The sequence below is a fragment of the Pseudorca crassidens genome, chromosome 8, assembly GCF_039906515.1.
Source record: "Pseudorca crassidens isolate mPseCra1 chromosome 8, mPseCra1.hap1, whole genome shotgun sequence".
In the NCBI taxonomy this organism is placed as follows: domain Eukaryota; kingdom Metazoa; phylum Chordata; class Mammalia; order Artiodactyla; family Delphinidae; genus Pseudorca; species Pseudorca crassidens.
Genome location: NC_090303.1, coordinates 96454979 through 96480250, shown reverse-complemented (window position 1 = coordinate 96480250; position 25272 = coordinate 96454979). Strand labels below are relative to the sequence as shown.

General features: G+C 37.4%; 1 protein-coding gene across 5 annotated transcripts in view; it reads left to right on the top strand.

Moving 5' to 3' along the window:
- TPK1 (thiamin pyrophosphokinase 1) overlaps positions 1-25272 on the top strand; it is a 336815-nt gene that overhangs the window by 107620 nt on the left and 203923 nt on the right. For all 5 annotated transcript variants that reach the window (XM_067747283.1, XM_067747285.1, XM_067747284.1 and 2 more), the window contains one exon: positions 11771-11840. In XM_067747283.1, the coding sequence (XP_067603384.1) occupies positions 11771-11840 (70 nt within the window). The remainder of the gene's footprint in view (positions 1-11770; positions 11841-25272) is intronic.

The window sequence follows — 25272 nt, the reverse complement described above, 5'->3', positions numbered from 1 at the left end:
TAGTTTTTCTGTATTAAGCCCCAATTGCTGAAATTATCCTATCATTACTATTTAGATTTAATGATTATTGTTTAAAAGAATAGGTTTGTTTGCTAGAAACTCTCAGTAAATTGCGTTAAAATATTTTGTCAAAGGTACTTGGAAAGGTACAAATATGATCCGATTAGGTATTTTTTTCTTCTATCTCTACAAAATAAGATAAATGTATCACTTGTGTAACAAATATCTGATTTTAACACATTTTCACTATTGATAGATGCAAAAATAAATCTCTCTATTGAAATATGTCTTGCCTATAAGTTCTGAGATCTGATACCACTGATCCATAAAAAAAAAAAAAGGAGGGCTTCCCTGGTGGCGCAGTGGTTGAGAGTCCGCCTGCCAATGCAGGGGACACGGGTTCGTGCCCCAGTCCAGGAAGATCCCACATTGCCGCGGAGCGGCTGGGCCCGTGAGCCATGGCCGCTGAGCCTGCGTGTCCGGAGCCCGTGCTCCGCAACGGGAGAGGCCACAACAGTGAGAGGCCCACGTACCGCAAAAAAAAAAAAAAAGGAGAGGTGAAGGAATTCTGGTGCTGAATGAGCAGGCAGAGGAGGTCAGTTGGTTCCATGGCTTCTGCCTTCTTCCATTACGTAACACATTTGCATTAACAAAGTGAGTTTTGTTTAAAAGCTCTTACTTTTGCCAAGCAAACCAGCCACCGTCATTGCCCTTTTCTTCTATTCCAGCTCTTCTTGGTAGTTCTGGGCATTTAATTATTTTTGCTCATTCATAGACATCTGCCACATCTCATTTTGTCACTGCCGCTTTACCAGTGTTTTTACATTATGAAATGAATTGAGCTAATAATAGAAGTTGTCATTTTTCATGTTCCCTGTCTATGGTGGTATCTTTAATGCTGTTTTCTCATCTGTCCTGGGAGATGATGTGAGCTATCAGCACACAGTCGGAAAGACCTGACTTTGACTGTTGTCACTAGTGGCAATAATTTAGTTATGGGGTCTCAAAACGAGTAGGAGGCACAAATAGAGGGTGTGGGATCATGCTGGAAGATTACGTGGAATATCATAGATATTAATACATGTACAGATGGTAGGAGAGATCTTATTGAGAATTCAAAAAGTCTAAGAGGATAAGATGATAGGTTTGCATCTGGGATAGATTGGAAGGCTATTTATTTATACACATTTGTTGGAGTATAATTGCTTCACAATGCTGTGTTAGGTTCTGTTGTACAACAGAATGAAGCAGCCATATGCATACATATGTCCCCATATCTCCTCCCTCTTGTGTCTCCCTCCCACCCTCCCTATCCCACCCCTCTAGGTGGTCACAAAGCACCGAGCTGATGTCCCTGTGCTCTGCAGCTGCTTCCCACAAGCTATCTATTTTACATTTGGTAGTGTATATATGTCAATACTCCTCTCACTTTGCCCCAGCGTGTCCTTCCCCCCGACCTCCGTGTCCTCAAGTCCGTTCTCTATGCCTGCATCTTTATTCCTGCCCTACCACTAGGTTCGTCAGTACCATTTTTTTTAGATTCCATATATATATGTGTTAGCATACGGTATTTGTTTTTCTCTTTCTGACTTACTTCACTCTGTACAACAGACTCTAGGTCCATCCACCTCACTACAAATAACTCAATTTTGTTCCTTCTTAGGCTGAGTAATATTCCGTTGTATCTATGTATATAAGAGGACACATCTTCTTTAACCATTGATCTGTCGATGGACATTTAGGTTGCTTCCGTGTCCTGGCTATTGCAAATAGTGCTGCAGGTGAGCATTGAGGTACATGTCTCTTTTTGAATTACGGTTTTCTCCGGGTATATGCCCAGTAGTGGGATTGCTGGGTCATATGGTAGTTCTGTTTTTAGTTTTTTAAGGAACCTCCATACTGTTCTCCATAGTGGCTGTATCAATTTACATTCCCACCAACAGTGCAGGAGGGTTCCCTTTTGTCCAGACCCTCTCCAGCATTTATTGTCTGTAGATTTTTTGATGATGGCCATTCTGACCGGTGTGAGGTGATACCACATTTCAGTTTTGATTTGCATTTCTGTAATGATTAGTGATGTTGAGCATCTTTTCACGCACCTCTTGGCCATCTGTATGTCCCCTTTGGTGAAATGTCTATTTAGGAATTCCGCCCATTTTTTGATTGGGATGTTTGTTTTTTTTTTATATTGAGCTACATGAGCTGTTTGTATATTTTGGAGATTAATCCTTTGTCCGTTGATTTGTTTGCAAATATTTTCTCCCATACTGAGGGTTGTCTTTTCGTCTTGTTTTGATTTCCTTTGCTTTGCAAAAGCTTTGAAGTTTAATTAGGTCCCATTTGTTTATTTTTGTTTTAATTTTCATTACTCTAGGAGGTGGGTCAAAAAAGATCTTGCTGTGGTTTATGTCAAAGAGTGTTTTTCCTATGTTTTCCTCTACGTTTTATAGTGTCTGGTCTTACATTTAGGTCTTTAATCCATTTGGAGTTTATTTTTGTGTATGCTGTTAGGTAGTGGTCTATGGAAGGCAATTTAGCTGGGACATAAGTTGCTTTGTTAATTCACCTGACATTGGTAGCTAGGTGGAATGTAGTTTCTGGGTGATAGTCTTGCTTTTAAATTGGAATTTTCAAGAATAGCGATGAGCAGTCTGCCTTACAGCTGGATATGGTGGGACTCTGGGCAGCCTGCCGAGGTGTAAGTGGTCCTCCGGTTTGGGCATTGGGAGTGATTTTTGCTGAGTAGGGGATATTTGCCATTGTCTGTGGATATTTTTGGTTGTCACATCTCAGGTATGACTGGCATCTAGTGGGTAAGGCCAAGGACACTGCTGAACATCCTACAATGTACTGGACGACCCCTTACAGCAAAGGCCCAGATTGTGAATAGTAGCAAGGTTGAGCAACCCTGTGTTCATAACCAACACCAACAAAGGTCTGTTATATGTTTCCTTATTCCCTGTGGATTGAGTAGGCATATTTGCCATCTTGTCCCTAAAGAATGGCCAGTCTTTAGTAGAAATTTAATGATTGAGAATGCACTCAACCCTAATTATTCCTAACAACTCACATTAGGACAGACTTGCATGTGCTATAGCTTAATTCACAAGACCCTGTTTTTCTGCGCTGCTTCCCTCTTGGCAGTTTTTGCACATGATGAGCTTTACTCATCTTTAAGAAAATTTTCCCCATGCCATTTTAGGATAGACAGGCAGTTTGATGTTTGGTTGTTTTTAAGATTTCTTAGTAATGATGTATTTAGTGTCACTAAGTGTTAAGGTGGTACCTGATTGTAGACTTCATAAAGAGCATCAAAGATGACTAAATGTCACACTTTATCTCCATAGCACATAACTAGGAGAGGAGGAGGTGGAAGGTGGTAGAGAGAAGGGGTAATAGAATTTACACAGCAGCATATACCTAAAGGTAATAAAAGTTTTTCGTTACATGGCGTGAACTAGCCCGTTGGGGCTAGCACGGCACTGTGCATGTAGATGCTCGATATAAACACCATTTGCTTTTTATTTGAAATGAGGATAATTCTGTGTTACTGACTTAACTAAAATTTAAAGAGTATTCCACTCACGGTTTGTGGGATGTTACATATAATGTGAGCTCTCTTAATAATTGCACATAAGCATACTGTAAATTAAACCTTTCGTCTAAAACTGTGAAAGAGTTATCTAAACAGCAATTAATTATGCATCTTGGTACTCCTGTGAGCAAAGTAAATTGTTGCTGTCTCTTTCAGAGAGCACATATTTCCACGAAAGGCTTTGAATGAAAGTTTTTCCCCATGAAATAACATCCCCATAGAGAAAGCATGCTAATCCGTCTGTTAACCATGTCCACGGACTGACTAATTTGGATCATAATCAAGGCTTTGCAGGTGAGAGTGTATACACATAATAAGCCAACTACCTACAAAAATATATACCTCCTTTTAAGGCCTTGATGCAGTATAGACTTGAGACATAATAAGGTCGTATTCTCCAACCAAGAGGAAGATTCTGTGTCTTTGAAGTAGAAATTAATATTTGGATTAGTTAAGGCTCCTTCAGTTTCAAATGACAGAGAACCCAACTCAAACTGGCCTGAGCCAAAGAAGGGCACTTGTTAGCGCATGTATAGGGTTGGCCAAAAAGTTCGTTCGGGTTTTCATAACATCTTATGGAAAAACCCGAACGAACTTTTTGGCCAACCCAATAATTAAAAAGGCTATTGCTAGGACTATGGGGACTCAAACAGTACTCTTGTCTCCTAGTTTTACCTTCCTGTATTGGCTCCATGCTCTGGGCTGTTATGATAGCCCATCATAGATCCAAGCTTACAGTCTCTCAGGTGGCAGGACAGCAGAAAAGGGAACCTGGGAAAGTCTCCCTAGGTTTCATTACCTTTGATTGGATCACATCTCTGTCTCTGAATCAGTGCCCCCAGGCAGGAGATGTAACAGCATGAACTGAGCCATGTGCCAAATCTGAATTTGGGTGTAGATTTAACGCCACTTATGGGCTGCGAGTGCAAGAGCGGTGTTCCCTTGAAGAAAATTAGTTACGCAAAAAATGAAGCTTTGTCCTAACCCTGTCCTCTTCGGCAGGAGTACCACTGTAACCATTTCTTGTGCTTAAAATTGTATAAATGTAAAAATCAATATCTTTATTACTGTATATATAGTTAATAGTATCTTAGATGTATTTTTCCCTTGTTTTTATCGTTGACCAATATATTTAACACTCCCCACGCGTGAAGGTCTCCAAGGAAGATCCTGTAACTTCTCTTTTAAATCACAGAAATATCCTAAACAGGCATTCTGTTTTTTATGAAGAATTTAAGAAATACTAAAAGTGAACACCTAAATGTGTTTAAGGATAATAGTTCATTAAAGGAAACCTTCCATGAGTCCTTATATAAAATATATTTCTTATTAGGCTTCATGATATGGTTGAAGTTTTAACATGGCAGAGAATACTTACAGGTCAATGTTTTTAAGCAAGGGATATTTCTGGAAGAGTTAATTGATTTAGACCTTCTTGGCTGCCGTAAGTATAAAATATGAAGTACGGCTTTATATTAGCATTGTCCCTAGTGATGAAAATTGGTTAAAAACACTTATCTTCACTGAAAAATGGGTTAAAGACTTAAATGTAAGACCTGAAAGTGTAAAACTCCTAGAAGGAAACATAGGGGAAAAGCTTCTGGACACTGGTCTTGGCAATGATTGCATAGACCTGATGTCAAAAACCAAACAAAGCAAAATTAGGTAAATAGGGCCATATCAAACTAAAAAGCTTCTGGACAGCAGAGGAAATGAGCAGGAGTGAAAAGGCAATCTACAGAATGGGAGAAAATATTTGCAAGCCTTATATATAATAGGGGATTAATTTCCCAAAATGTAAGTATCTCCGACAACTCATTATCCAGAAAAAAAATCAAATAACCCAATTAAAAATTGAATAAGGAACTGAATAGACATTTCTTCAAAGAAGACCTGCAAATGGCCAACAGGTATATGAAAAGATGCTCAACGTTACTAATCATTAGGGAAATGCAAATCAAAACCATAATGAGATACCTCTTCAAACCTCTTAGTTTGGCTATTATCAAAAAAAAAAAAAAGACAGCAGGTATTCGTGAGGAGGTGGAGAAACTGAAACCTTACTTTGCTGTTGGTAGGAATGCAAAACAGTGCAGCCGCTATGAGAAAGAGAATAAAAAGTTAAAATAGAGTTACCATATGACCCAGCAATCCCACTTCTGGCTGTTTATTCAAAAGAATTGAAGTTAGATGCTTAAAGATACAGCTGCACTTCCATGTTCACTGCAGCACTGTTCAAGATAACCAAGATCTGGAAATAACCTAAATGTCCATTGATGGATGAATGGAAACAGGGAATACACAGATAATGGAATATACAGATAATGGAATATTATTCAGCCTTAAAAAGGAAGGAAATCTAGCAATATGCAACAACATGGGAGAAACTGAAGGACATTATAGAATATGAAAGAAGCCAGTCCCAGAAAAACAGATTACTTCGTGATTCCCCTTATATGTGAAATTTAAAACAGTTAAACTCAGGGAAGCAGAGGATAGAACAGTGGTGGCCATGGGCTCGGGGCAGGGGCAGATGGGGAGTTACTGTTCAACAGAAGTCAAGTTTCAGTTACGCTAGATGATTAAGTTCTAGAGATCTGCTGTACAATGTTGTGCCTGTAGTTAATGATACTGTATTATTCACTTAAATTTTAACAGGGTAGATCTCATGTTACGTGTTCTTACTGCAATAAAAATAAAACAAAAGACAAACCACTTAACCTCTGTAATGCCTGATAGTGAACTTCCTGATATCTGAGTAGTTGTGTCTGCCCTCACATGTTTAATAAGTGATTATCACTTCTTAATAAAGAATGTGATGTGTACTTGTTGGTAGACTATTTCTGAGGCTAGTCCAGAAGGTACCCCCCCCCTTTTTTTTCCCAGCCACGCTAGCTCATATGGGTAGAAGAATATAAGTTGGGAATTATGTGGTTTACTGTTGTTTCTAAAGCAGGGAGAGAATCCTGGCTTAAAGCAGTAATAGCCATAGACTAGATTGATTTGAGGTACACAAAGACTGATTGTATCTTTGGAGTACTAGGGAAGAAGGACCTGTGTTAGGAGTAAACAGGATCTGGCTAACTGGAGGTGTTAAGCTGTCCAGGAATTCTGTAAGACATCTTCTACATAAGATTCTGGATCTTTGCTTTCCTCCAGATTAATGTAGGCACCTTCAACTCAATCCTGACCAAGTCTGTCAAAATATTTGATTTCTTCTCCTAATAATGGGATTGGATCTGAAATTATTCTTGTTACCTTATGTGTATTTTCCTTTTTAGTTATTATTACTGGTTTTAAAATTGTAATTACAATATAATTCATATTTCTTGTAAAAATATTTTTAGCAGCACGGTGTTTAATGTAAGAGTGAAAAAGTGTCTTCCATGATCCCATGCCTATTCCTTATGAATAATCAAGGTTAAAGAGTTCATTGTGTGCAACACAGAAGTGGTCTTGGATTAGCAAACTAAGAAGACATGATAGGCTTTACGCAACACTAAGTTTACTTAGCTTTAAGGAAGAGTTTCAAGACAGGTAATAAATAATGATTGTTAACAAAAATAGTGAACGTCTAGTTACTTTCCAGGAGTGACTTTCAGACATTCTGGTCACTCCTTGTTTGGTATGCTTCTGACCAGGAAGACTTGATTCTCGGGTCTCTTGAGCTGTTGTGCCTTGCTGTTTTTAGGAGCTTCCTCAGGGTGTAGGTCTAGCATCCTTTCTCCAGTGTGGGTGCATCGTATTAATGCTGGTCACTCATTACTTGGATAAGCATTCTTGACATAGTAACCTTGGTACAATTCTTAGTTTTATTGAATTAGGCATATTTCTATGTATTCTCTGAGTTGTTGTTGCAAGGAAGATTTGACCTAAAGTTTTAAATAACATATCTTATAAGAGATAACATATAAATACATATAAGAGCTACTTTTTTTTTTAATGGTTCCTTACAAGGGCCTTGATACATTTTACCAATATTTAAGTGATGACCATTCAAGTTTGCTAACAGCTTTTTCAGGATTACGTATGATATCACAGTGACTATCCTTGTACATACGCCCTTGTGAATTTGGGCAAGTTTTATAGAGGCTGCCTAGCATTTCTAGATCAAAGGACATACACATTGAAATTTTTATAAATCTGCCAAACTGTCTCTCAAAATTATAATTTTATCAACTGCATGTAAGAGAATATTCCCCATGCTACTTCCTTCTGGTTTTATCTTTGTTGTCTCTCTCCAGTTCCTGAAAAATTTTGTGAGCTTGGTAAAATATATATGATACTCTATTTTGCATTGGAATCAGCACACTTGGGATTAGATCAGTCATAGTACTAATAAGTGGCTGATCCAGATTGGAATCAAAGTCCTTTATGTCTAGTGTTCTTTCAGTTGACTGACACTGAAAAATGTTTCTTTGATTTTACTTTATTTTTTCTTACATCTTAATACTTGGAACCAATATCATAGTCTACTTTTCAGAAAGTCAAATCATTTCTGTCCAGCTTTATTCAACAGAAATTAATGAACTAACCAATTAACCTCTGATTGTGAGTGGAGCTCTTCATTATTTGTCAGTAACAGTAACTTATGCCAGGTTAAAAAAAAATTAGTTTCAGATGTATTTAGCATGCTTATTGGTAGTACCAATATATAAAGTTGATGTAGAGATTTTAATGTATTTTAGTCTTCAGCTGTTTATCAGCCTGATCCATAGTAAATAACTATTCAAGCATTGAAACTGTAGTATTTGATAAATCTGCAAAAATTTTGCTGTATGAGCCAATGACATTTTTACATTAAAGATAACTCATGCAGTAACTTCTTTTCATTAAAGCGTGGGACAATTTAAATGATGATGGAGTGAACATATTTTTGAGGCTGATTCGTGATTTATCAAAAATATCCTATTTGCGAGTGTCCTCTACTACTGATTTTTTTAGTTGGTCTCTTTCATTAATAGTCATTTGTTTACTCAGCTTTCAAATTGCTACCAATGAATTCATGCCAACATTATGTAATACATGCTTGAAATTTTGTTTTCCAAATGCAATTTTATTTAAGTACATGGAAAATATTTCATTAATAAGATTTAAAAGTGGTAGAGTATATCTTTTTTGTTAAGCTTTATTGACAACAAAACAAAATAGTTTTAGGGACAGACTGGAGTTTGTGTTTTCTTTCAGATGGATTGCACCACAATCCCAGCTTCTAGGTAATAAAAGAGTGGTCCACAGATTTCATCATGGTTATTTTAACTCTTTTATTCATTTAAAACAGGAATAGATGTGGACAAATTTACTTCCTAAGACTTAGGTATTTCTCTTTTATTAAAACTGCTCTAAAAATACCAGTTTAAGTCTGGGTGTGAGAAATAACAGGCAGGAGAAAACAATTTTGGATTATCAAAGTAACACCGATTTTAGCTGAACTAGAGTTAATAATACACAGTTTTACAGATTTGTCCACTGAAATTGTCTCCTGTCCCAGTCCTCCCATCATGTTTCATTGCTTCTGTCATAGCCCTCATCAATGTCTACAGTGCAATGTATATATGTGCTTCTCTTTCTCCTTTTTCCACAATAGTGTGAGTCTGGAGAACTAGTTCTTTCTGTTATTCATCTTTCTATTCTGTTTAGGGCTTGCCACATGATAGGTATAAATGTTGAATTCAACTGATATTTGTAAAATAATAGAGTGCGAAAACATGACAAGTCATTCTATTTGATAATCCTTTGCCACTACTTCTAGATTTTCATTTTACTTCAGTGAATCAATTTTACATAAAAAGATCTTACATAAAAAGATACAACAGACTTGTTAATTTTGTTTACAGAGAAATGTATTATATACTCTGAGGGTAATTACAGTTTACCATCTGTTTCTTTTTTTTTTTTTTTTTTTGCGGTACGCGGGCCTCCCACCACTGTGGCCTCTCCCGTTGCGGAGCACAGGCTCCGGACACGCAGGCCCAGCGGCCATGGCTCACGGGCCCAGCCGCTCCGCAGCATGTGGGATCTTCCCGGACCGGGGCGCAAACCCGTGTCCCCTGCATCGGCAGGTGGACTCTCAACCACTGCGCCACCAGGGAAGCCCTCATCTGTTTCTATTTATCAGTCTTTTCCATCTCCCTATTCATTTGTTGTACAGCATCTTTTGTATGTGAGATTATCTCTCCATTTAGCTTTTGATGTCTTTGAACTTTTAGTTTTTGGTATTAAGGAAATATGCAGAATATTTTGTGATCTTCTGCAGGTTATGTTTGTGGTATAATTTGAATTTGGGTCCCTTTCCTTAAAGGGAAATACGTGTTGTTGGTAATGGGTAAAATGAGATGTCCCTCTTAGATATCTTGTAAAAACTCTTATTTTTGTTTTGCACTTTTTAAGGACCTTAGGCTTTTCTTTTCTAGAAAAACAATGCTTTTTAGACTTTATTTTCATTCTAACAGGAATGGAGAAAGAGGACTAATGAATGCCTTAGTCTGTTGAATGCTTACTATGTTCCAGTATTGTGATGAGCACTATTATAATTATTAAGTCATTAATTGCTTAATACCTCTGTCAAAGGTGATACTATTACCATTTACAGTTGAAGAAGCTGAAGCAAAAAAGGGATTTCTTTTTTTTTTTTTCCCACTTGGCCTCTGTTTTATTTCTGATATAATATAAGACAGAAAACTATTTCCCGTATATCATTGATTAGTGGAAAATTCTTTGGGACCTTTACTCATGCCAGTACGGTCAAGTAACTATCTTTTCCAATATTCCACCTGTTATAAAACACCTAGAAATTTGGAGGTAGATTTTATAAACACTCTTTTAAATGTGTGGCTGAATTTGCAAAAAGGGAAGGTGATCTCATAAGTGCAATAAAATGAGGAAGTAGCTCAAAAAAATACAGTTGTCTCTCGGTATCCGTGGGAGATTGGTTCCAGGAACCCCTGGGATACCAAAATCCGCAGATGCTCAAGTCACTAATATAAAACGGTGCAACACAGGAATTCAGCTCCTTCCACAGATTCAGCCAGGGACCAAATTTGAAACCTTTGGGTATGGAGGGCCGATTATAGTTTGTTTCTTCTGAAGCTGCTGGTGTCCAAGGTCTTTGCTGATTTTTATGACCTAATGATTGGTTTTAACAGCTCTGTGGGGACAGAGGCAAGGCTTTGGTCTGTTCAGGGTGAGGAATTAGAATCTTAGACATCTCAGCATTCACTCTTATATTGCCCAGGATTAAAAAAAAAAAGTTTGATTTGAAACTATTAGATAAAGGATATATTTTTTTAAATAAAGGGATGAATTGATGCTAAGATACTGACCATTTCTAGGAAAATTAGAAATTAGAGAAGTAACAACGACAAAAATAGTAGACAATGGACTAAGAAAATTTCAAGGAATGATTGACCAGCAGCATCAAATCCTAGGATGATACTAGGGGAAAAGCACGGTAAGCCAAGAGATAAAAAGGCCCAGTTAGAGAGGCAGCTGGGGCTCTTTTGCCTTATCTGATTATCTTAGTGCTTCCCAAGTTTCAGTCAATTTTGTACCAACTTCTCAATTTTTACAGTCATATATATCTAGATTATTAGTTACTTCATACTTTAAAATAAACTTATGATGTTATGCTTATTATTTATTTATTTTTATTTTTTTTTGTGGTACGCGGGCCTCTCACTGTTGTGGCCTCTCCCGTTGCGGAGCACGGGCTCCGGATGCACAGGCTCAGCGGCCATGGCTCACGGGCCCAGCCGCTCCGCGGCATGTGGGATCTTCCCGGACTGGGGCACGAACCTGTGTCCCCTGCATTGGCAGGTGGACTCTCAACCACTGCGCCACCAGAGAAGCCCTATGATTTATTTTTAAAAGAAATCTTCCACATCACAGTAAAATATGGAAACCCTTAATACCTGCCATAAATAGAAAATTTCTATAAAAATTAATAAAATAAGGGAGCAAGGGACTTGCCTGGTGGTCTCACTTGTGTGTGTGATGTGTAGGATCGTTTTCAGTACCAGCAGTGTCACTGGCTGAATGTGAAATGATCCAAGGAGGGGAGCGTGAGTGTGTGTGTGTGCGTGTGTGTGTCTGAGTGCGTTTTAACGTTCAGCCTTTGAAAGATACTGCTCTAAGCTTCCTATATTGAAATATTCTTTGTTTTTTTTCTTTTTGAAGCTCTTTTAAGAGCCTGTGCTGATGGAGGTGCCAACCGCTTATATGACGTCACGGAAGGAGAGAGGGAAAGGTATGCTTTCTTTCAGCCAGTGTCTGTTGTATCAGTTCTGCTCTTGAGCTTGCTTTCTCTCTTCTTAGTAAATGGTGACTGTTCATTTTCCTTCAAATTCTTTTTACAGAAAACCACCTCAGGGAGAGAGCTGCTTAACCATGTTGTATTATTTCTTTGCTTTGAATGGTATCTGCAAGTAGAAATAGGCCAGTCTTATTCTTATTGAAAATAAAAAAACATTCTACTATTTCACAGTCTCATGAAGTAGCATTATCAGATATCGATATTTGTGAGGACTTTGAACATTGACTAAAATAATGGTAATTTGAGTTTTTATTCAAACAGTTTAAAGGAATACAAACTGATCTCATATAAAAGATATATACTGCTGTAGAAGGTTCAAGATTTTTATATTAGCATCGAGTAAAACTCAGTGTAATTTATCTTACTTCTGAGTTATGCATACATATATTTTAAAGAGATAAATAATTTATTTCTTAATGATTTGTTATCTGTGCTCTCTGGTTTTCCTGATCTTTGCATGGTGAGCTATTTTTAGATGTGAGAGTACCTTTGATGAAAGCACAGTTTAAATCTAGCTCATTGCCAGCATGTGTATAGTTCACCCTTTTGGCAAACACAAGAATTTATAGTCTAGATATAAGTAGACTAGCTATGAAATTTAGTTCTACTTCTACCATATGTGTTATTAAATGTACTGAAATGTTTATAGTTTGAGAAATCACCTCCTTGCTGCAAAAAATAAAAATATTTGATGCAGCATACTGTAGCTGTGAGTTTAAATACATGTATTTTGAAATGATGTAAAATACATCTTTATGGCATCAAAATTTTTACTTCACGTTTTTAATATTGGAGCTGTTATTTTGAAAGCAGCTGGTTACCATAGGAGAAAGGCATGAGATTGGGCGTGTCTGGATGCATTATCAAAGAATATAGCCACAGTGACAGCTAGGAAGACAATTTAAATTCTTAACATTTTGTGCGTCTTTATTTTATTTTATATTTTTTAAATTCTTTTTTGCGGTACGTGGGCCTCTCACTGCTGCGGCCTCTCCCACTGCGGAGCACAGGCTCCGGACGCGCAGGCGCAGCGGCCATGGCTCACGGGCCCAGCCGCTCCGCGGCATGTGGGATCCTCCCGGTCCGGGGCACGAACCCGTGTCCCCTGCATCGGCAGGCGGACTCTCAACCACTGCACCACCAGGGAAGCCCCTGTGCATCTTTATTTTTAAACTTTATGGATTCCTCTGACTGTATTCTTGAAGACTTGACATGGACAGTGTGTGAAAAAATACTCAAGTATGTGTATAGAAGTGTCTGGGCCAGTTGCTTCAGAGAGGAGCATGATGGCCATGCGGGCAAGATATGAATTGGGGGCTGTTTGTTTCATGCCTGTAGGCTGCTTAGTGGCCAGCAATCTGGTACTGAGTGCTTCTTCTTTTTGTGATGGGTGTAGCTCATGAACATAATTACATGAACCAGAGCTGTGAAAGGGTATTAACACAGTACTTCCCAGCTCTTCCTTGATCATAAGAACCATCTAGAATGCCTATGAAAAAATAGATTTCTGTACTGATTAATTTTATTGGATTGGGCTGGCCACTAGTGAGAAATACAACATCCAACATGTTTACTCGCATCTGAAAGTAGTGTACATTGCCGGATCTGGGAATGGGTGCCATTATTTTTGGCCCAAATTTTGAAATAATCATTTCTTATATTTCTGAACACATTTATGAGTAATGTTACGGAAATCTTCCAAGAAGATTTATATGATTTATCTAGCATCCATTTGTCCATATATGAAGATGTTTAAGAAGAAAGTGTATTTGTTGTTGATTTTCAAGTTGTAATAACATTGTTTGCCGTGATGCATAGTCTGATGCTTAGGGACGTGGCTGGCTGGGGTGAAGATAGAGTCCCTAATAGGGAGATGAGTGAAGCTAACTGCTTCATGTGGGAATTAAAGTCTTGGAATAAATCTCATTAAATCCAAACCCTACCCAGTTAAACTAATTGGACATAGGTAACTAAACATTGTTCCTGTTAACTGTATTTTTAACAGAAAGGCTTTACAATGGAAATGGAAAAAATATTCATGAGTTTTGAAAAGCCAAGTTAGGGTTGTGGACCGCTGCTTCGCTTGTTCTTATTTTTTTATTTATTCAGTGTGCTAATCTACAATGTAATACCTTATAATTATGCAATAAAACATGAATATGTAGAGAATCATCTCCAGTTGAAGAGAAAGTGAGATCTTTACACATTAGGAATGGAAAGAAGGAAGGCTGATGTAGACAGTAACAGAGGAGCAGGGTTTGCCAAGGGATAGGGCTGAAGCAAAGTTCAGTGGTGACCTTACGTCTGATCATGTACGGAATGCATTCAGTCTTCTACATCTTTCACAAATGTTTGTCTTTTGTTTTTTTTTTGTTTTTTTTTTTTACAAATGTTTGTTTTTGTTTCTACTTTGAAAGTCACCTCTCTCCATTTACCAGGTGTTTTTTTTTTTTTTTTTTATAAAGAAGCCCTTAATGTTTTTATTTATTGTGAAAACAGTTCATGGTGATCTGAGTATATGCTAGTGAGTCGGGAGAAACAAAAAGAAAAAAATAAAATTATCTGTTATTGGGACTTCTTTTGTGGTACAGTGGTTAAGAATCCGCCTGCCAATGTAGGGGACATGGGTTCAATCCCTGGTCCAGGAAGATCCCACATGTCATGGAGCAACTAAACCTGTGCGCCACAACTACTGAGGTTGTGTGCTGCAACTCCTGAAGCCCAAGCACCCTAGATCCCATGCTCTGCAACAAGAGAAGCCACCGCAATGAGAAGCCTGCACACTGAAATGAAGAGTAGCCCCTGCTTGCTGCAACTAGAGAAAGCCTGTGCATAGCAACAAAGACCCAGTGCAGCCAAAAAAAAAAAAAAATTGTTATTTTTTCCTAAGTAGCAAAGAGTTGCATTGAGTTCTGCCATTTGGAGTTCAGAAAATATGACTAATTTTTCTTGCTCAAGTGAATGTAAGCTCAATGAATGTAAAGTCCCTTGTGCCTAGAAAATTAGATTCTCAGAAAATATTTGTTAATAAGTATTTGATTACAGTTACTCTGTTCTCTCTCACCATGAGGTTTTGAGTGACTTTGATGACCTGTGTATTTTCAGTAACTAGATTACCTCTGCTCTGAGAGCTGATAGGTTCTGATTCGGGTGTGTGTTCAGTCTGTACATGAAACTGAGGCAGGGTGAAGACCCAGTCAAGGAGACATAGAATGGGCACCGCCAGTGATATTTGGATCCTAGCTGTGGTTGTGGACTAGAGATTAAAGAGGAAGACAGTTTATGAAGACTCTTTGTACTGTACTCCTGTACTCTTAACTGACTGTTTTCCTAACCCCAGATGTCTGTTTTTGGAAATGTGGGGTAGTAAGTTTGGGTGTCAGATGTGTGGGCTAATACCCCCAATTCTACAGCTCCAGCCTGATACTGACTCAAGTCTCATGTTTATATTCTGGTAGTGGTCTGTGATGAAAAAGTCCATTGGTGGGCTCGCAACATCTGCCTCCTGTCTTCTCCCAAGTAGGTAAAACCCACCGTTGGTCAGAACCAGGATGGAGAAGCCCGGCCCCATGATCAGAATAATCACAGGATACAGAGATGAGGGTGAAAAAATAGAAGAGAAGCAAGGTAGGATTTGCTAGGAAGATTTTACGGAGCAGATTTTTTTCTTGCTCATCATTGATAGGCATTGGAGGTTTGTTTTGTTTTTCTAGCGATGATTTTATTGACACTGTATTAGATCAGAAAAGTGTAAACTGTCCACAGCAAAGAATATTGGGCGATTGTTATTTGCTTGTACTAGGTAAATAAAAGTGATGATGGGGAGGGTTATGCACTCCCCGCCCTGCCCCCAACCACCATTGCTCTCCTCCCTCACCGAAGTTAGTCCTTTTTCTGCATCTTTAACAGATACTGTAAGAGAAGGACAGTTGTTGCTCTAGTCAGTTTTTAACCAGGGTCCGGAAAGTTGTCAACTCTGACAGTAATTACCAATGTTTTCCATCATAATGAATATTAAAACACAAACATAGAGAGAAGTGCACAAATGATAACGATACAGCTTAATGAATTTTCTCAAAGGGGAGCACAGCAGTGTGAACAGTACTGAGATCAATAAGTAGAGTATCATCCCAGGGTTGCCGGAGCCTTCTCCTCCTCCCTGCCGTCGCCAGCCCCCCTCACAGGAAACTACTCTCTGACCTAATTAATGTTACTTTGGGGCTTCATAAAATAAAATCATAATATATTGAATTTGGAGTGGATGGACATTTTTTGGGATAAAGACTCCATAGCTGGGCTTCCCTGGTGGCGCAGTGGTTGAGAGTCCGCCTGCCGATGCAGGGGACACAGGTTCGTGCCCCGGTCCGGGAAGATCCCACATGCCGCGGAGCGGCTGTGCTCGTGAGCCGTGGCCACTGAGCCTGCGCGTCGGGAGCCTGTGCTCCGCAACGGCAGAGGCCACAACAGTGAGAGGACTGCATACCGCGAAAAAATAAAAAGACTCCATAGCTCTCTGAATCTGAAAAAAAGATTAAGAAACATTGCTGGAGGTTCTTACGGGAGAATTATAGTCACACTAATTATGGTTAAGAGATGAAGGAAGTAATGGAATCAAGTAGAAGAGAATAAGAATTGTACAGAAACAGTCACAAAATCGATCACACAACATAAGTAATCTGACAATATGGGAGAAATAATTTATACTGATCATTTAAGAAAATAATGCCTTTTAAGGTAGGTAAGCATTTTTAAACCCTGTTCTGTTAGACTCTAGTTAAGGTAAACTGAGTAAAAAAAAGAGAAAGCTTTGGAATGAGATATAGTCTCTCTAGAATAACCCAATGGCAGAAATAAGAATGTAGCATTTAACTTGTGATTCATTCATTCATTCATTCATTCAGGCATCCATCGAATCCCTTTTACAGTTAGATATTTTGATGGTTACTGTGAATATATAAATAAATAAAATACAGTTCCTGCCCCCAAGAAACTTACAGTATAATAGAAGTAAAGAGGAAATTAGCATTCGGTGTGGTAGATTATAAAACACATAATGCAAAAGCTCTAGTTCTGTGTGATAGGTTCTATGACAAAGGAAAGCGTGGGTGTGGACCATTAAACTAGAATGGGGGTGTTAGAAAATATTCTGAGGATCCTAATGGAGTGTAAAAGGTTAGTTAGGGCCCCAGAGTGTGCTGTGTGTGTCTGTGTGTTTGTGTGTCTGTGTGTGTCTGTGTGTGTGTGTGTCTGTGTGAGAGAGAGGTTACTGTGGCGAGGTGGAGTGTTTCTCCTTTGTCTCCTGGATAAACTCTAAACTCACTACGGTGAGAATCAGGGTGTGTGGCGTTTGCTGCTGTCAGCCGTGCCTTGTCTTCTCCCAGGTCCTTTCTCCTCACTGCCTGTGCCCAGGGCCCTTTCTCAGGCTGATCTGCAGCTTGATCACATTGGTACCACCCATAATCCATTCTGATTGTCTGGCAGTCCATTCTGATTGGTCAGAACTTTTAGATCCTTTGCCGTACTGATGTTCAGATGGTTTTAGTAGCATATGCTAGTGTTTTTTTGTTTTGTTTTTTGTAGTAAAACTCTCCATGCAGCTGTGCTCAATAAAATGCTGTCTGTCCCATGAGGACACCCTCTCCTTCCAGCCCGATGGGACTTGGCCGTCTCTTATATCTTGTAATACTTTTAAATTTACAATGTTATATTCACATTTTACCTTGATTTAGAGCTGTAAAGACGGATGTCTTTAACTAGGTTGTAAATTTCTAGTGATCTATTGTCCTTTAACTTTGCATAATACTTTGTAATTATTTACCTTCTCATTTTACCTTCTGATTTAGCTACGTGTAGATGTATCTTATCTCTCTCATTAGGTGGTGAACTCCTGGAAGGCAGTGATCATAATTAATCTTTATGTGCCTTATAATATCCAGTACACTAATGAGCATCTAAGAATTTATTGAATTAATGATTTTTCTTTGATATCTTGGCAGAAATGTCACAAAGACGAAGCTTTTTTTTTTTTTTTTTTTTTTACAGCCAGAGGTTTCTAAGATACAGTATCAGGTACTAGAAGTATCTTGATGCTAGAGAAGAAACTTCAGGGATATATATAAATATATTTTAATATTATTAGCATGTATAAACCATAAATGTCTTGTATCTAAAAAGACTATCCATTTTTTGTCTGAAATCATGAGTAGTAATATGTCCCACTTATTTCCAGAATGTCTTACATTACACTGTATTCTTTTTTTATGTAACATTTTATTTTTTTAATTTTTTTAACATCTTTATTGAAGTATAATTGCTTTACATTGTTGTGTTAGTTTCTGTTGTATAACAAAGTGAATCAGCTCTATGTGCACATATATCCCCATATCCCTTCCCTCTTACGTCTCCCTCCCAGTCTCCCTATCCCACCCCTCTAGGTGGTCACAAAGCACCAAGCTGATCGCCCTGTGCTATGTGGCTGCTTCCCACTAGCTAGCTATTTTACTTTTGTACATTGTATTCTAATTCCTTCTTAAATGACTCTTTTATCATGAAACTAAGGTCCTTACCTTTGAATTTATTGGCATTTTGATGCTAAATGTGAGAGGTTTTCTTTTTAAATTGTGATTCTGTGGGACTTTGAGAATCTGAAACTCACAGCATAGTAGTTTGAGAAAGGGATATGAATTTTGGTGTCATTAGTGTGTAGGAATTTGAAATGGGGGGACTGTTGTTTTTAGATTAGTTTTCTCAGAGTAATTGATGAATATAGCATCCTGACTGGGAAGTCCTAAAGATTATTTTTTATATAAACAATGTTCTAGTTGAGCTTAGTTAGTTAGGAGTTGGTCTTCTCTTTCATTTAAAAGATTAGCACCCAACAAAAATTCCCTGAATTCATGAGCTGTTTGTATATTTTGGAGATTAATCCATTGTCTGTTGATTTGTTTGCAAATATTTTCTTCCATTCTGAGGGTTGTCTTTTCATCTAGTTTGTAGTTTACTTTGCTGTGCAGAATAAGTTTCATTAGGTCCCATTTGTTTCTTTTTGTTTTTATTTCCATTACTCTAGGAGGTGGATCAAAAAAGATCTTACTGTGATTTATGTCAAAGAATGTTCTTTCTATGTTTTCCTCTAAGAGTTTTATAGTGTCCGGTCTTACATTTAGGTCTCTAATCCATTTTGAATTTATTTTTGTGTATGGTGTTCGGGAGTGTTCTAATTTCATTCTTGTACATGTATCTGTCCAGTTTTCCCAGCACGACTTATTGAAGAGACTGTCTTTTCTCCATTGTATATCCTTGCCTCCTTTGTCATAGATTAGTTGACCATAGGTGCTTTGGTTCGTCTCTGGGCTTTCTATCTTGTTCCATTGCTCTATGTTTCTGTTTTTGTACCAGTACCATATTGTCTTGATTACCGTAGCTTTATAGTATAGTCTGAAGTCAGGGAGTCTGATTCCTCCAGCTCCGTTTTTTTCCCTCAAGACTGCTTTGGCTATTTGGGGTCTTTTATGTTTCCATACAGATTTTAAGATTTTTTGTTCTAGTTCTGTAAAAAATGCCATTGTTAATTTGATAAGGATTGCATTGAATCTGTAGATTGCTTTGGGCAGTATAGTCATTTTCACAGTGTTGATTCTTCCAATCCAAGAACATGGTATATCTCTCCATCTTTTGGTATCATCTTTAATTTCTTTCATCAGTGTCTTATAGTTTTCTGCATACAGGTTTTTGTCTCCTAGGTAGGTTTATTCCTAGGTATTTTATTCTTTTTGTTGCAATGGTAAATGGGAGTGTTTCCTTAATTTCACTTTCAGATTTTTCATCATTAGTGTGTAGGAATGCAAGACATTTCTGTGCATTAATTTTGTATCCTGCAACTTTACCAGATTCATTGATTAGCTCTAGTAGTTTTCTGGTGGCAGTTTTAGGATTCCCTATGTATAGTATCATGTCATCTGCTAACAGTGACAGTTTTACTTCTTCTTTTCCAATTTGTATTCCTTTTATTTCTTTTTCTTCTCTGATTGCTGTGGCTAGGACTTCCAAAACTATCTTGAATAAAAGTATTGAAAGTGGACATCCTTGTCTTGTTCCTGATCTTAGAGGAAATGCTTTCAGTTTTTCACCATTGAGAATGATGTTTGCTGTGGGTTTGTCATATATGGGCTTTATTATGTTGAGGTAGGTTCCCTCTGTGCCCACTTTCTGGAGAGTTTTTATCATAAATGGGTGTTGAATTTTTTCAGAAGCTTTTTCTGCATCTATTGAGATGATCATATGGTTTTTATTCTTCAATTTGTTAACATGGTGTATCACATTGATTGATTTGCGTATATGGAAGAATCCTTGCACCCCTGAGATAAATCCCACTTGATTATGGTGTATGATCCTTTTAATGTGTTGTTGGATTCTGTTTGCTAGTATTTTGTTGAGGATTTTTGCATCTCTATTCATCAGTGATATTGGTCTGTAATTTTCGATTTTTGTAGTATCTTTGTCTGGTTTTGGTATCAGGGTGATGGTGGCCTCATAGAATGAGTTTGGGAGTATTCCTTCCTCTGCAATGTTTGGAAGAGTTTGAGAAGGATGGGTGTTAGCTCTTCTCTTAAATGTTTGATAGAATTCGCCTGTGAAGCCATCTGGTCCTGGACTTTTGTTTGTTGGAAAATTTTTAATCACAGTTTCAATTTCATTACTTGAGATTGGTCTGTTCATATTTTCTGTTTCTTCCTGGTTCAGTCTTGGAAGGTTATACCTTTCTAAGAATTTGTCCATTTCTTCCAGGTTGTCCATTTTTTTGGCATAGTTGCTTGTAGTAGTCTCTTAGGATGCTTTGTATTTCTGCAGTGTCTCTTGTAACTTCTCCTTTTTCACTTCTAATTCTATTGATTTGAGTCCTGTCCCTCTTTTTCTTGATGAGTCTGGCTATTGGTTTATCAATTTTGTTTATCTTCTCGAAGAACCAGCTTTTAGTTTTATTGATCTTTGCTATTGTTTTCTTTGTTTCTATTTCATTTATTTCTGCTCTGATCTTTATGATTTCTTTCCTCCTGCTAATTTTGGGTTTTGTTTGTTCTTCTTTCTCTAGTTCCCTTAGGTGTAAGGTTAGATTGTTTATTTGAAATTTTTCTTGTTTCTTGAGGTAGGTTTGTATAGCAATAAACTTCCCTCTTAGAACTGCTTTTGCTGCATCCCATAGGTTTTGGATCATCATGTTTTCATTGTCATTTGTCTCTAGGTATTTTTTGATTTCCTCTTTGGTTTCTTCAGTGATCTCTTGGTTATTTAGTAATGTATTGTGTAGCCTCCATGTGTTTGTGTTTTTTACGTTTTTTTCCCTGTAATTGATTTCTAATCTTATAGCGTTTTGGTCAGAAAAGGTTCTTGATATGATTTCAATTTTCTTAAAGTTACTGAGGCTTGATTTGTGACCCAAGATATGATCTATCCTGTAGAATGTTCTGTGTGCACTTGAGAAGAAAGTGTAATCTGCTGTTTTTGGATGGAATGTCCTATAAATGTCAATTAAATCTATCTGGTCTATTGTGCCATTTAAAGCTTGTGTTTCCTTATTTATTTTCATTTTAGATGATCTGTCCATTGTTGTAAGTGAGGTTTTAAAGGCCCCCACTTTTATTGTGTTACTGTTGATTTCCTCTGTTATAGCTGTTAGCAGTTGCCTTATGTATTGAGGTGCTCCTATATCTGGTGCATATATATTTATAACTATTATATCTTCTTCTTGGATTGATCCCTTGATCATTATGTAGTGTCCTTCCTTGTCTCTTGTAACATTCTTTAAAGTCTATTTTAGCTGATATGAGTATTGCTACTCCAGCTTTCTTTTGATTTCCATTTGCATGGAATATCTTTTTCCATCCCCTCACTTTCAGTCTGTACTTGTCCCTAGATCTGATGTGGTTCTCTTGTAGACATCATATATACGGGTCTTGTTTTTGGATCCATTCAGCCAGTCTGTGTCTTTTTGTTGGAGCATTTAATCCATTCACATTTAACGTAATTATCAATATGTATGTTCCTATGACCATTTTCTTAATTGTTTTGGGTTTGTTTTTGTAGGTCCTTTTCTTCTGTTATGTTTCCCACTTTGAGAAGTTCCTTTAGCATTTGTTGTAGAGGTGCTTTGTTGGTGATGAATTCTCTTAGCTTTTGCTTGTCTGTAAAGCTTTTGATTTCTCCATCGAATCTGAATGAGATCCTTGCCGGGTAGAGTACTCTTGGTTGTAGGTTCTTCCCTTTCATCACTTTATATATATCATGCCACTCCCTTCTGTCTTGTAGAGTTTCTGCTGAGAAATCAGCTGTTAACCTTACGGGAGTTCCCTTGTATATTATTTATCATTTTTCCCTTGCTGCTTTCAATAATTTTTCTTTGTCTTTAATTTTTGTCAATTTGATTTCTATGTGTCTCGGCGTGTTTCTCCTTGGGTTTATCCTGTATGGGACTTGCTGCGCTCCCTGGACTTGGGTGGCTATTTCCTTTCCCATGTTAAGGAAGTTTTTGACTATAATCTCTTCAAATATTTTCTCTGGTCCTTTCTCTCTCTCTTGTCCTTTCTGGGACTCCTATAATGCAAATGTTGTTGCCTTTAATGTTTTCCCAGAGGTCTCTTAGGCTGTCTTCATTTCTTTTCATTCTTTTTTCTTTATTCTGTTCTGCAGCAGTGAATTCCAGCATTCTGTCTTCCAGGTCACTTATCTGTTCTTCTGCCTCGGTTATTCTGCTATTGATTCCTTGTAGTATAGTTTTCATTTCAGTTATTGTATTCATTTCTGTTTGTTTGTTCTTTAATTCTTCTACGTCTTTGTTAAAGATTTCTTGCATCTTCTCGATCTTTGCCTCCATCGTTTTTCCAAGGTCCTAGATCATCTTCAGTATCATTATTCTGAATTCTTTTTCTGGAAGGTTGCCTGTCTCCACTTCATTTTGTTTTTTTTCTGGGGTTTTATCTTCTTCTTTCATGTGGTACATAGCCCTCTGCCTTTTCATCTTGTCTATCTTTCTTTGAATGTGGTTTTTGTTCACAGGCTGCAGGATTGTAGTTCTTCTTGCTTATGCTGTCTGCCCTCTATTCAGAGAACTCTTGATTATGAAATGTTATCACTTTTTGGGCTGGTTCATACTAGACTTGGATAAGCCAAGAGGATGGAGGGTGGTCCTTCAAAGCTACAGTGTGTGATGAATTATAGAACAGTTGCAGAAGTGTATGAGGTAGTTTTAAACAATAGCTATAAATTCTTTCATAGTTAATATTCTGTATGCAGTAATTGTATAACTACTTAGAAAACTTGTAAGAGCTTATCATATTGTGTTTGGAATCATGGAATGTAGTGTCTGGCTTCTCTGATTCTTTTCTGTTTTTAATCAGCTTTGTTCAGGAATAATTTTCACACAAAAAAATTCATTTTAGACAGTTGAATTAGTTTTGAAGTGGTTAACAGTTGTATTTACCACGGCAGGCAAGATGAAAACTTGTCCGTCATCCCCCAAATTTCCTTCCTGTTCCTTGGCAGTTGATGCCTTATAGTCTGGCTCCTGCAGCCTTCTAGAATATCAGATAAATGGAATTACAGGGTTTGTTTTCTTTTGTCTGACTTTTTAACCTATTCAATGGTTTTTTTTTTTTAAAGGAATTTTGCCTTTTTTTAAAAAAAAAATTAATTAATTTATTTAAGTATGGCTGTGTTGGCTCTTCATTTCTGTGCGAGGGCTTTCTCTAGTTGCAGCAAGTGGGGGCCACTCCTCATCGTGGTGCATGGGCCTCACTATCGCAATCTCTCTTGTTGCGGAACACAGGCTCCAGACGTGCAGGCTCAGTAATTGTGGCTCATGGGGCTAGTTGCTCTGCGGCATGTGGGATCTTCCCAGACCCGGGCTCGAACCTGTGTCCCCTGCATTGGCAGGCAGATTCTCAACCACTGCGCCACCAGGGAAGCCCTACCCAGTGCTCTTGAGATTGATCACGTTGTGTACCTTTTCACTGTTGAGTAGGGTTCCATTATATGGGTATACCATGATTTTGTTTATTCATATAATGCAGTTGATTGACTTGATTCTTAAGAATTACCTTTTTAGTTGGAATTTGTTATCATTTCTTCACATTCTTTGGGAGGAATGTTAGTTCTTTTAGCTAGAACCAAACAAAAATTGCAAAGTTGTCACTTCAACCCCAGAGGTTATGTAAGTAGTAGTAGACACTCATCTATAAGGCTTCTGTTTTCTCTATCGTAGTGAAAATTCTGCAAAAGCTTGCTCAGTATCATTGGCTTTTATGGAATAAGATATATAAATATAAAACTGTTGTGGAGTAAGTTGGTATCAAGTATCTGAACATACATTGTGATCTTAATAACCTCTAATATATGTGACAATTGATTTCAGCCTACCTGTGACTATAGTTTTCCCAGTGATTGGGATTTATTTTCTATCATTTCATGACATAGTTGAAAATGTACTTTCAGTTTGCTTTAACACGCATGAAGAGGAAACATGTACTTTGCTTAAGAAAAACCAAAGATCTTTGGTTTTGCTTGATTCTTATAAGCCTAGCTGTAAGCAATATTTAGTCATTTGCTTTGGCAAGTTTTTATTAAAAAGTATTTATGCAGTCAAATTACTAAGCTCTGTAAGCATGTCAACATTATTGAGTCTTTGAATCAAAATGATGGAAGGTAAAAATGATTAGCACATTTAAAAGAAAATTTATAATAGGAGTCTTGGTATTAAAGAACCCTACACAACAAACTGTGAGGACATATTTATGTTGAAATATTGATTGGATTAGTTTAGTAATATATTTTAGTCTGTTGGTTATCAAATGCTATAAATCAGAGATCCCAAAGTTATCCATGCATGGCTCCTGAATCATTTCAGGGTGTTGGAAGAGGGGGAAAGTATGTATGTAAAGATGCTATGTTTGTCAGATCATGCATGAAGTCAAAATAAATGTTCAGAGTGAGATCATTCTGAGCAGCTGCAGGAAGTCAGTTTTCAACTAAATTTAATCAGGGGCATTGTTCTTTATGGCTCTTCTATTTCATAAAGTATGTTCCTGACAAATTGCTTTTCCTTTCTTGCACTGGGGGTGAGTCTTCAGAAATAAATTACCTTCAGATGATTTTTCAGAGAAACCTTGATCATCTGTCCAAAGTTTTGAGTAACACATGGCTCTATTAATTTTATTTTTTTTAAAAATGAATTTTTTTAGCACTTGTTAATACCATTAAAGAGCTCATGTATTTCATCACATTTTTTTGCTTATTTTCAATATATTATTAGATTGCTGAGTTAAATAATAATTGAGAGTAATCATATAATATCACATATATGTTGTATATTTAT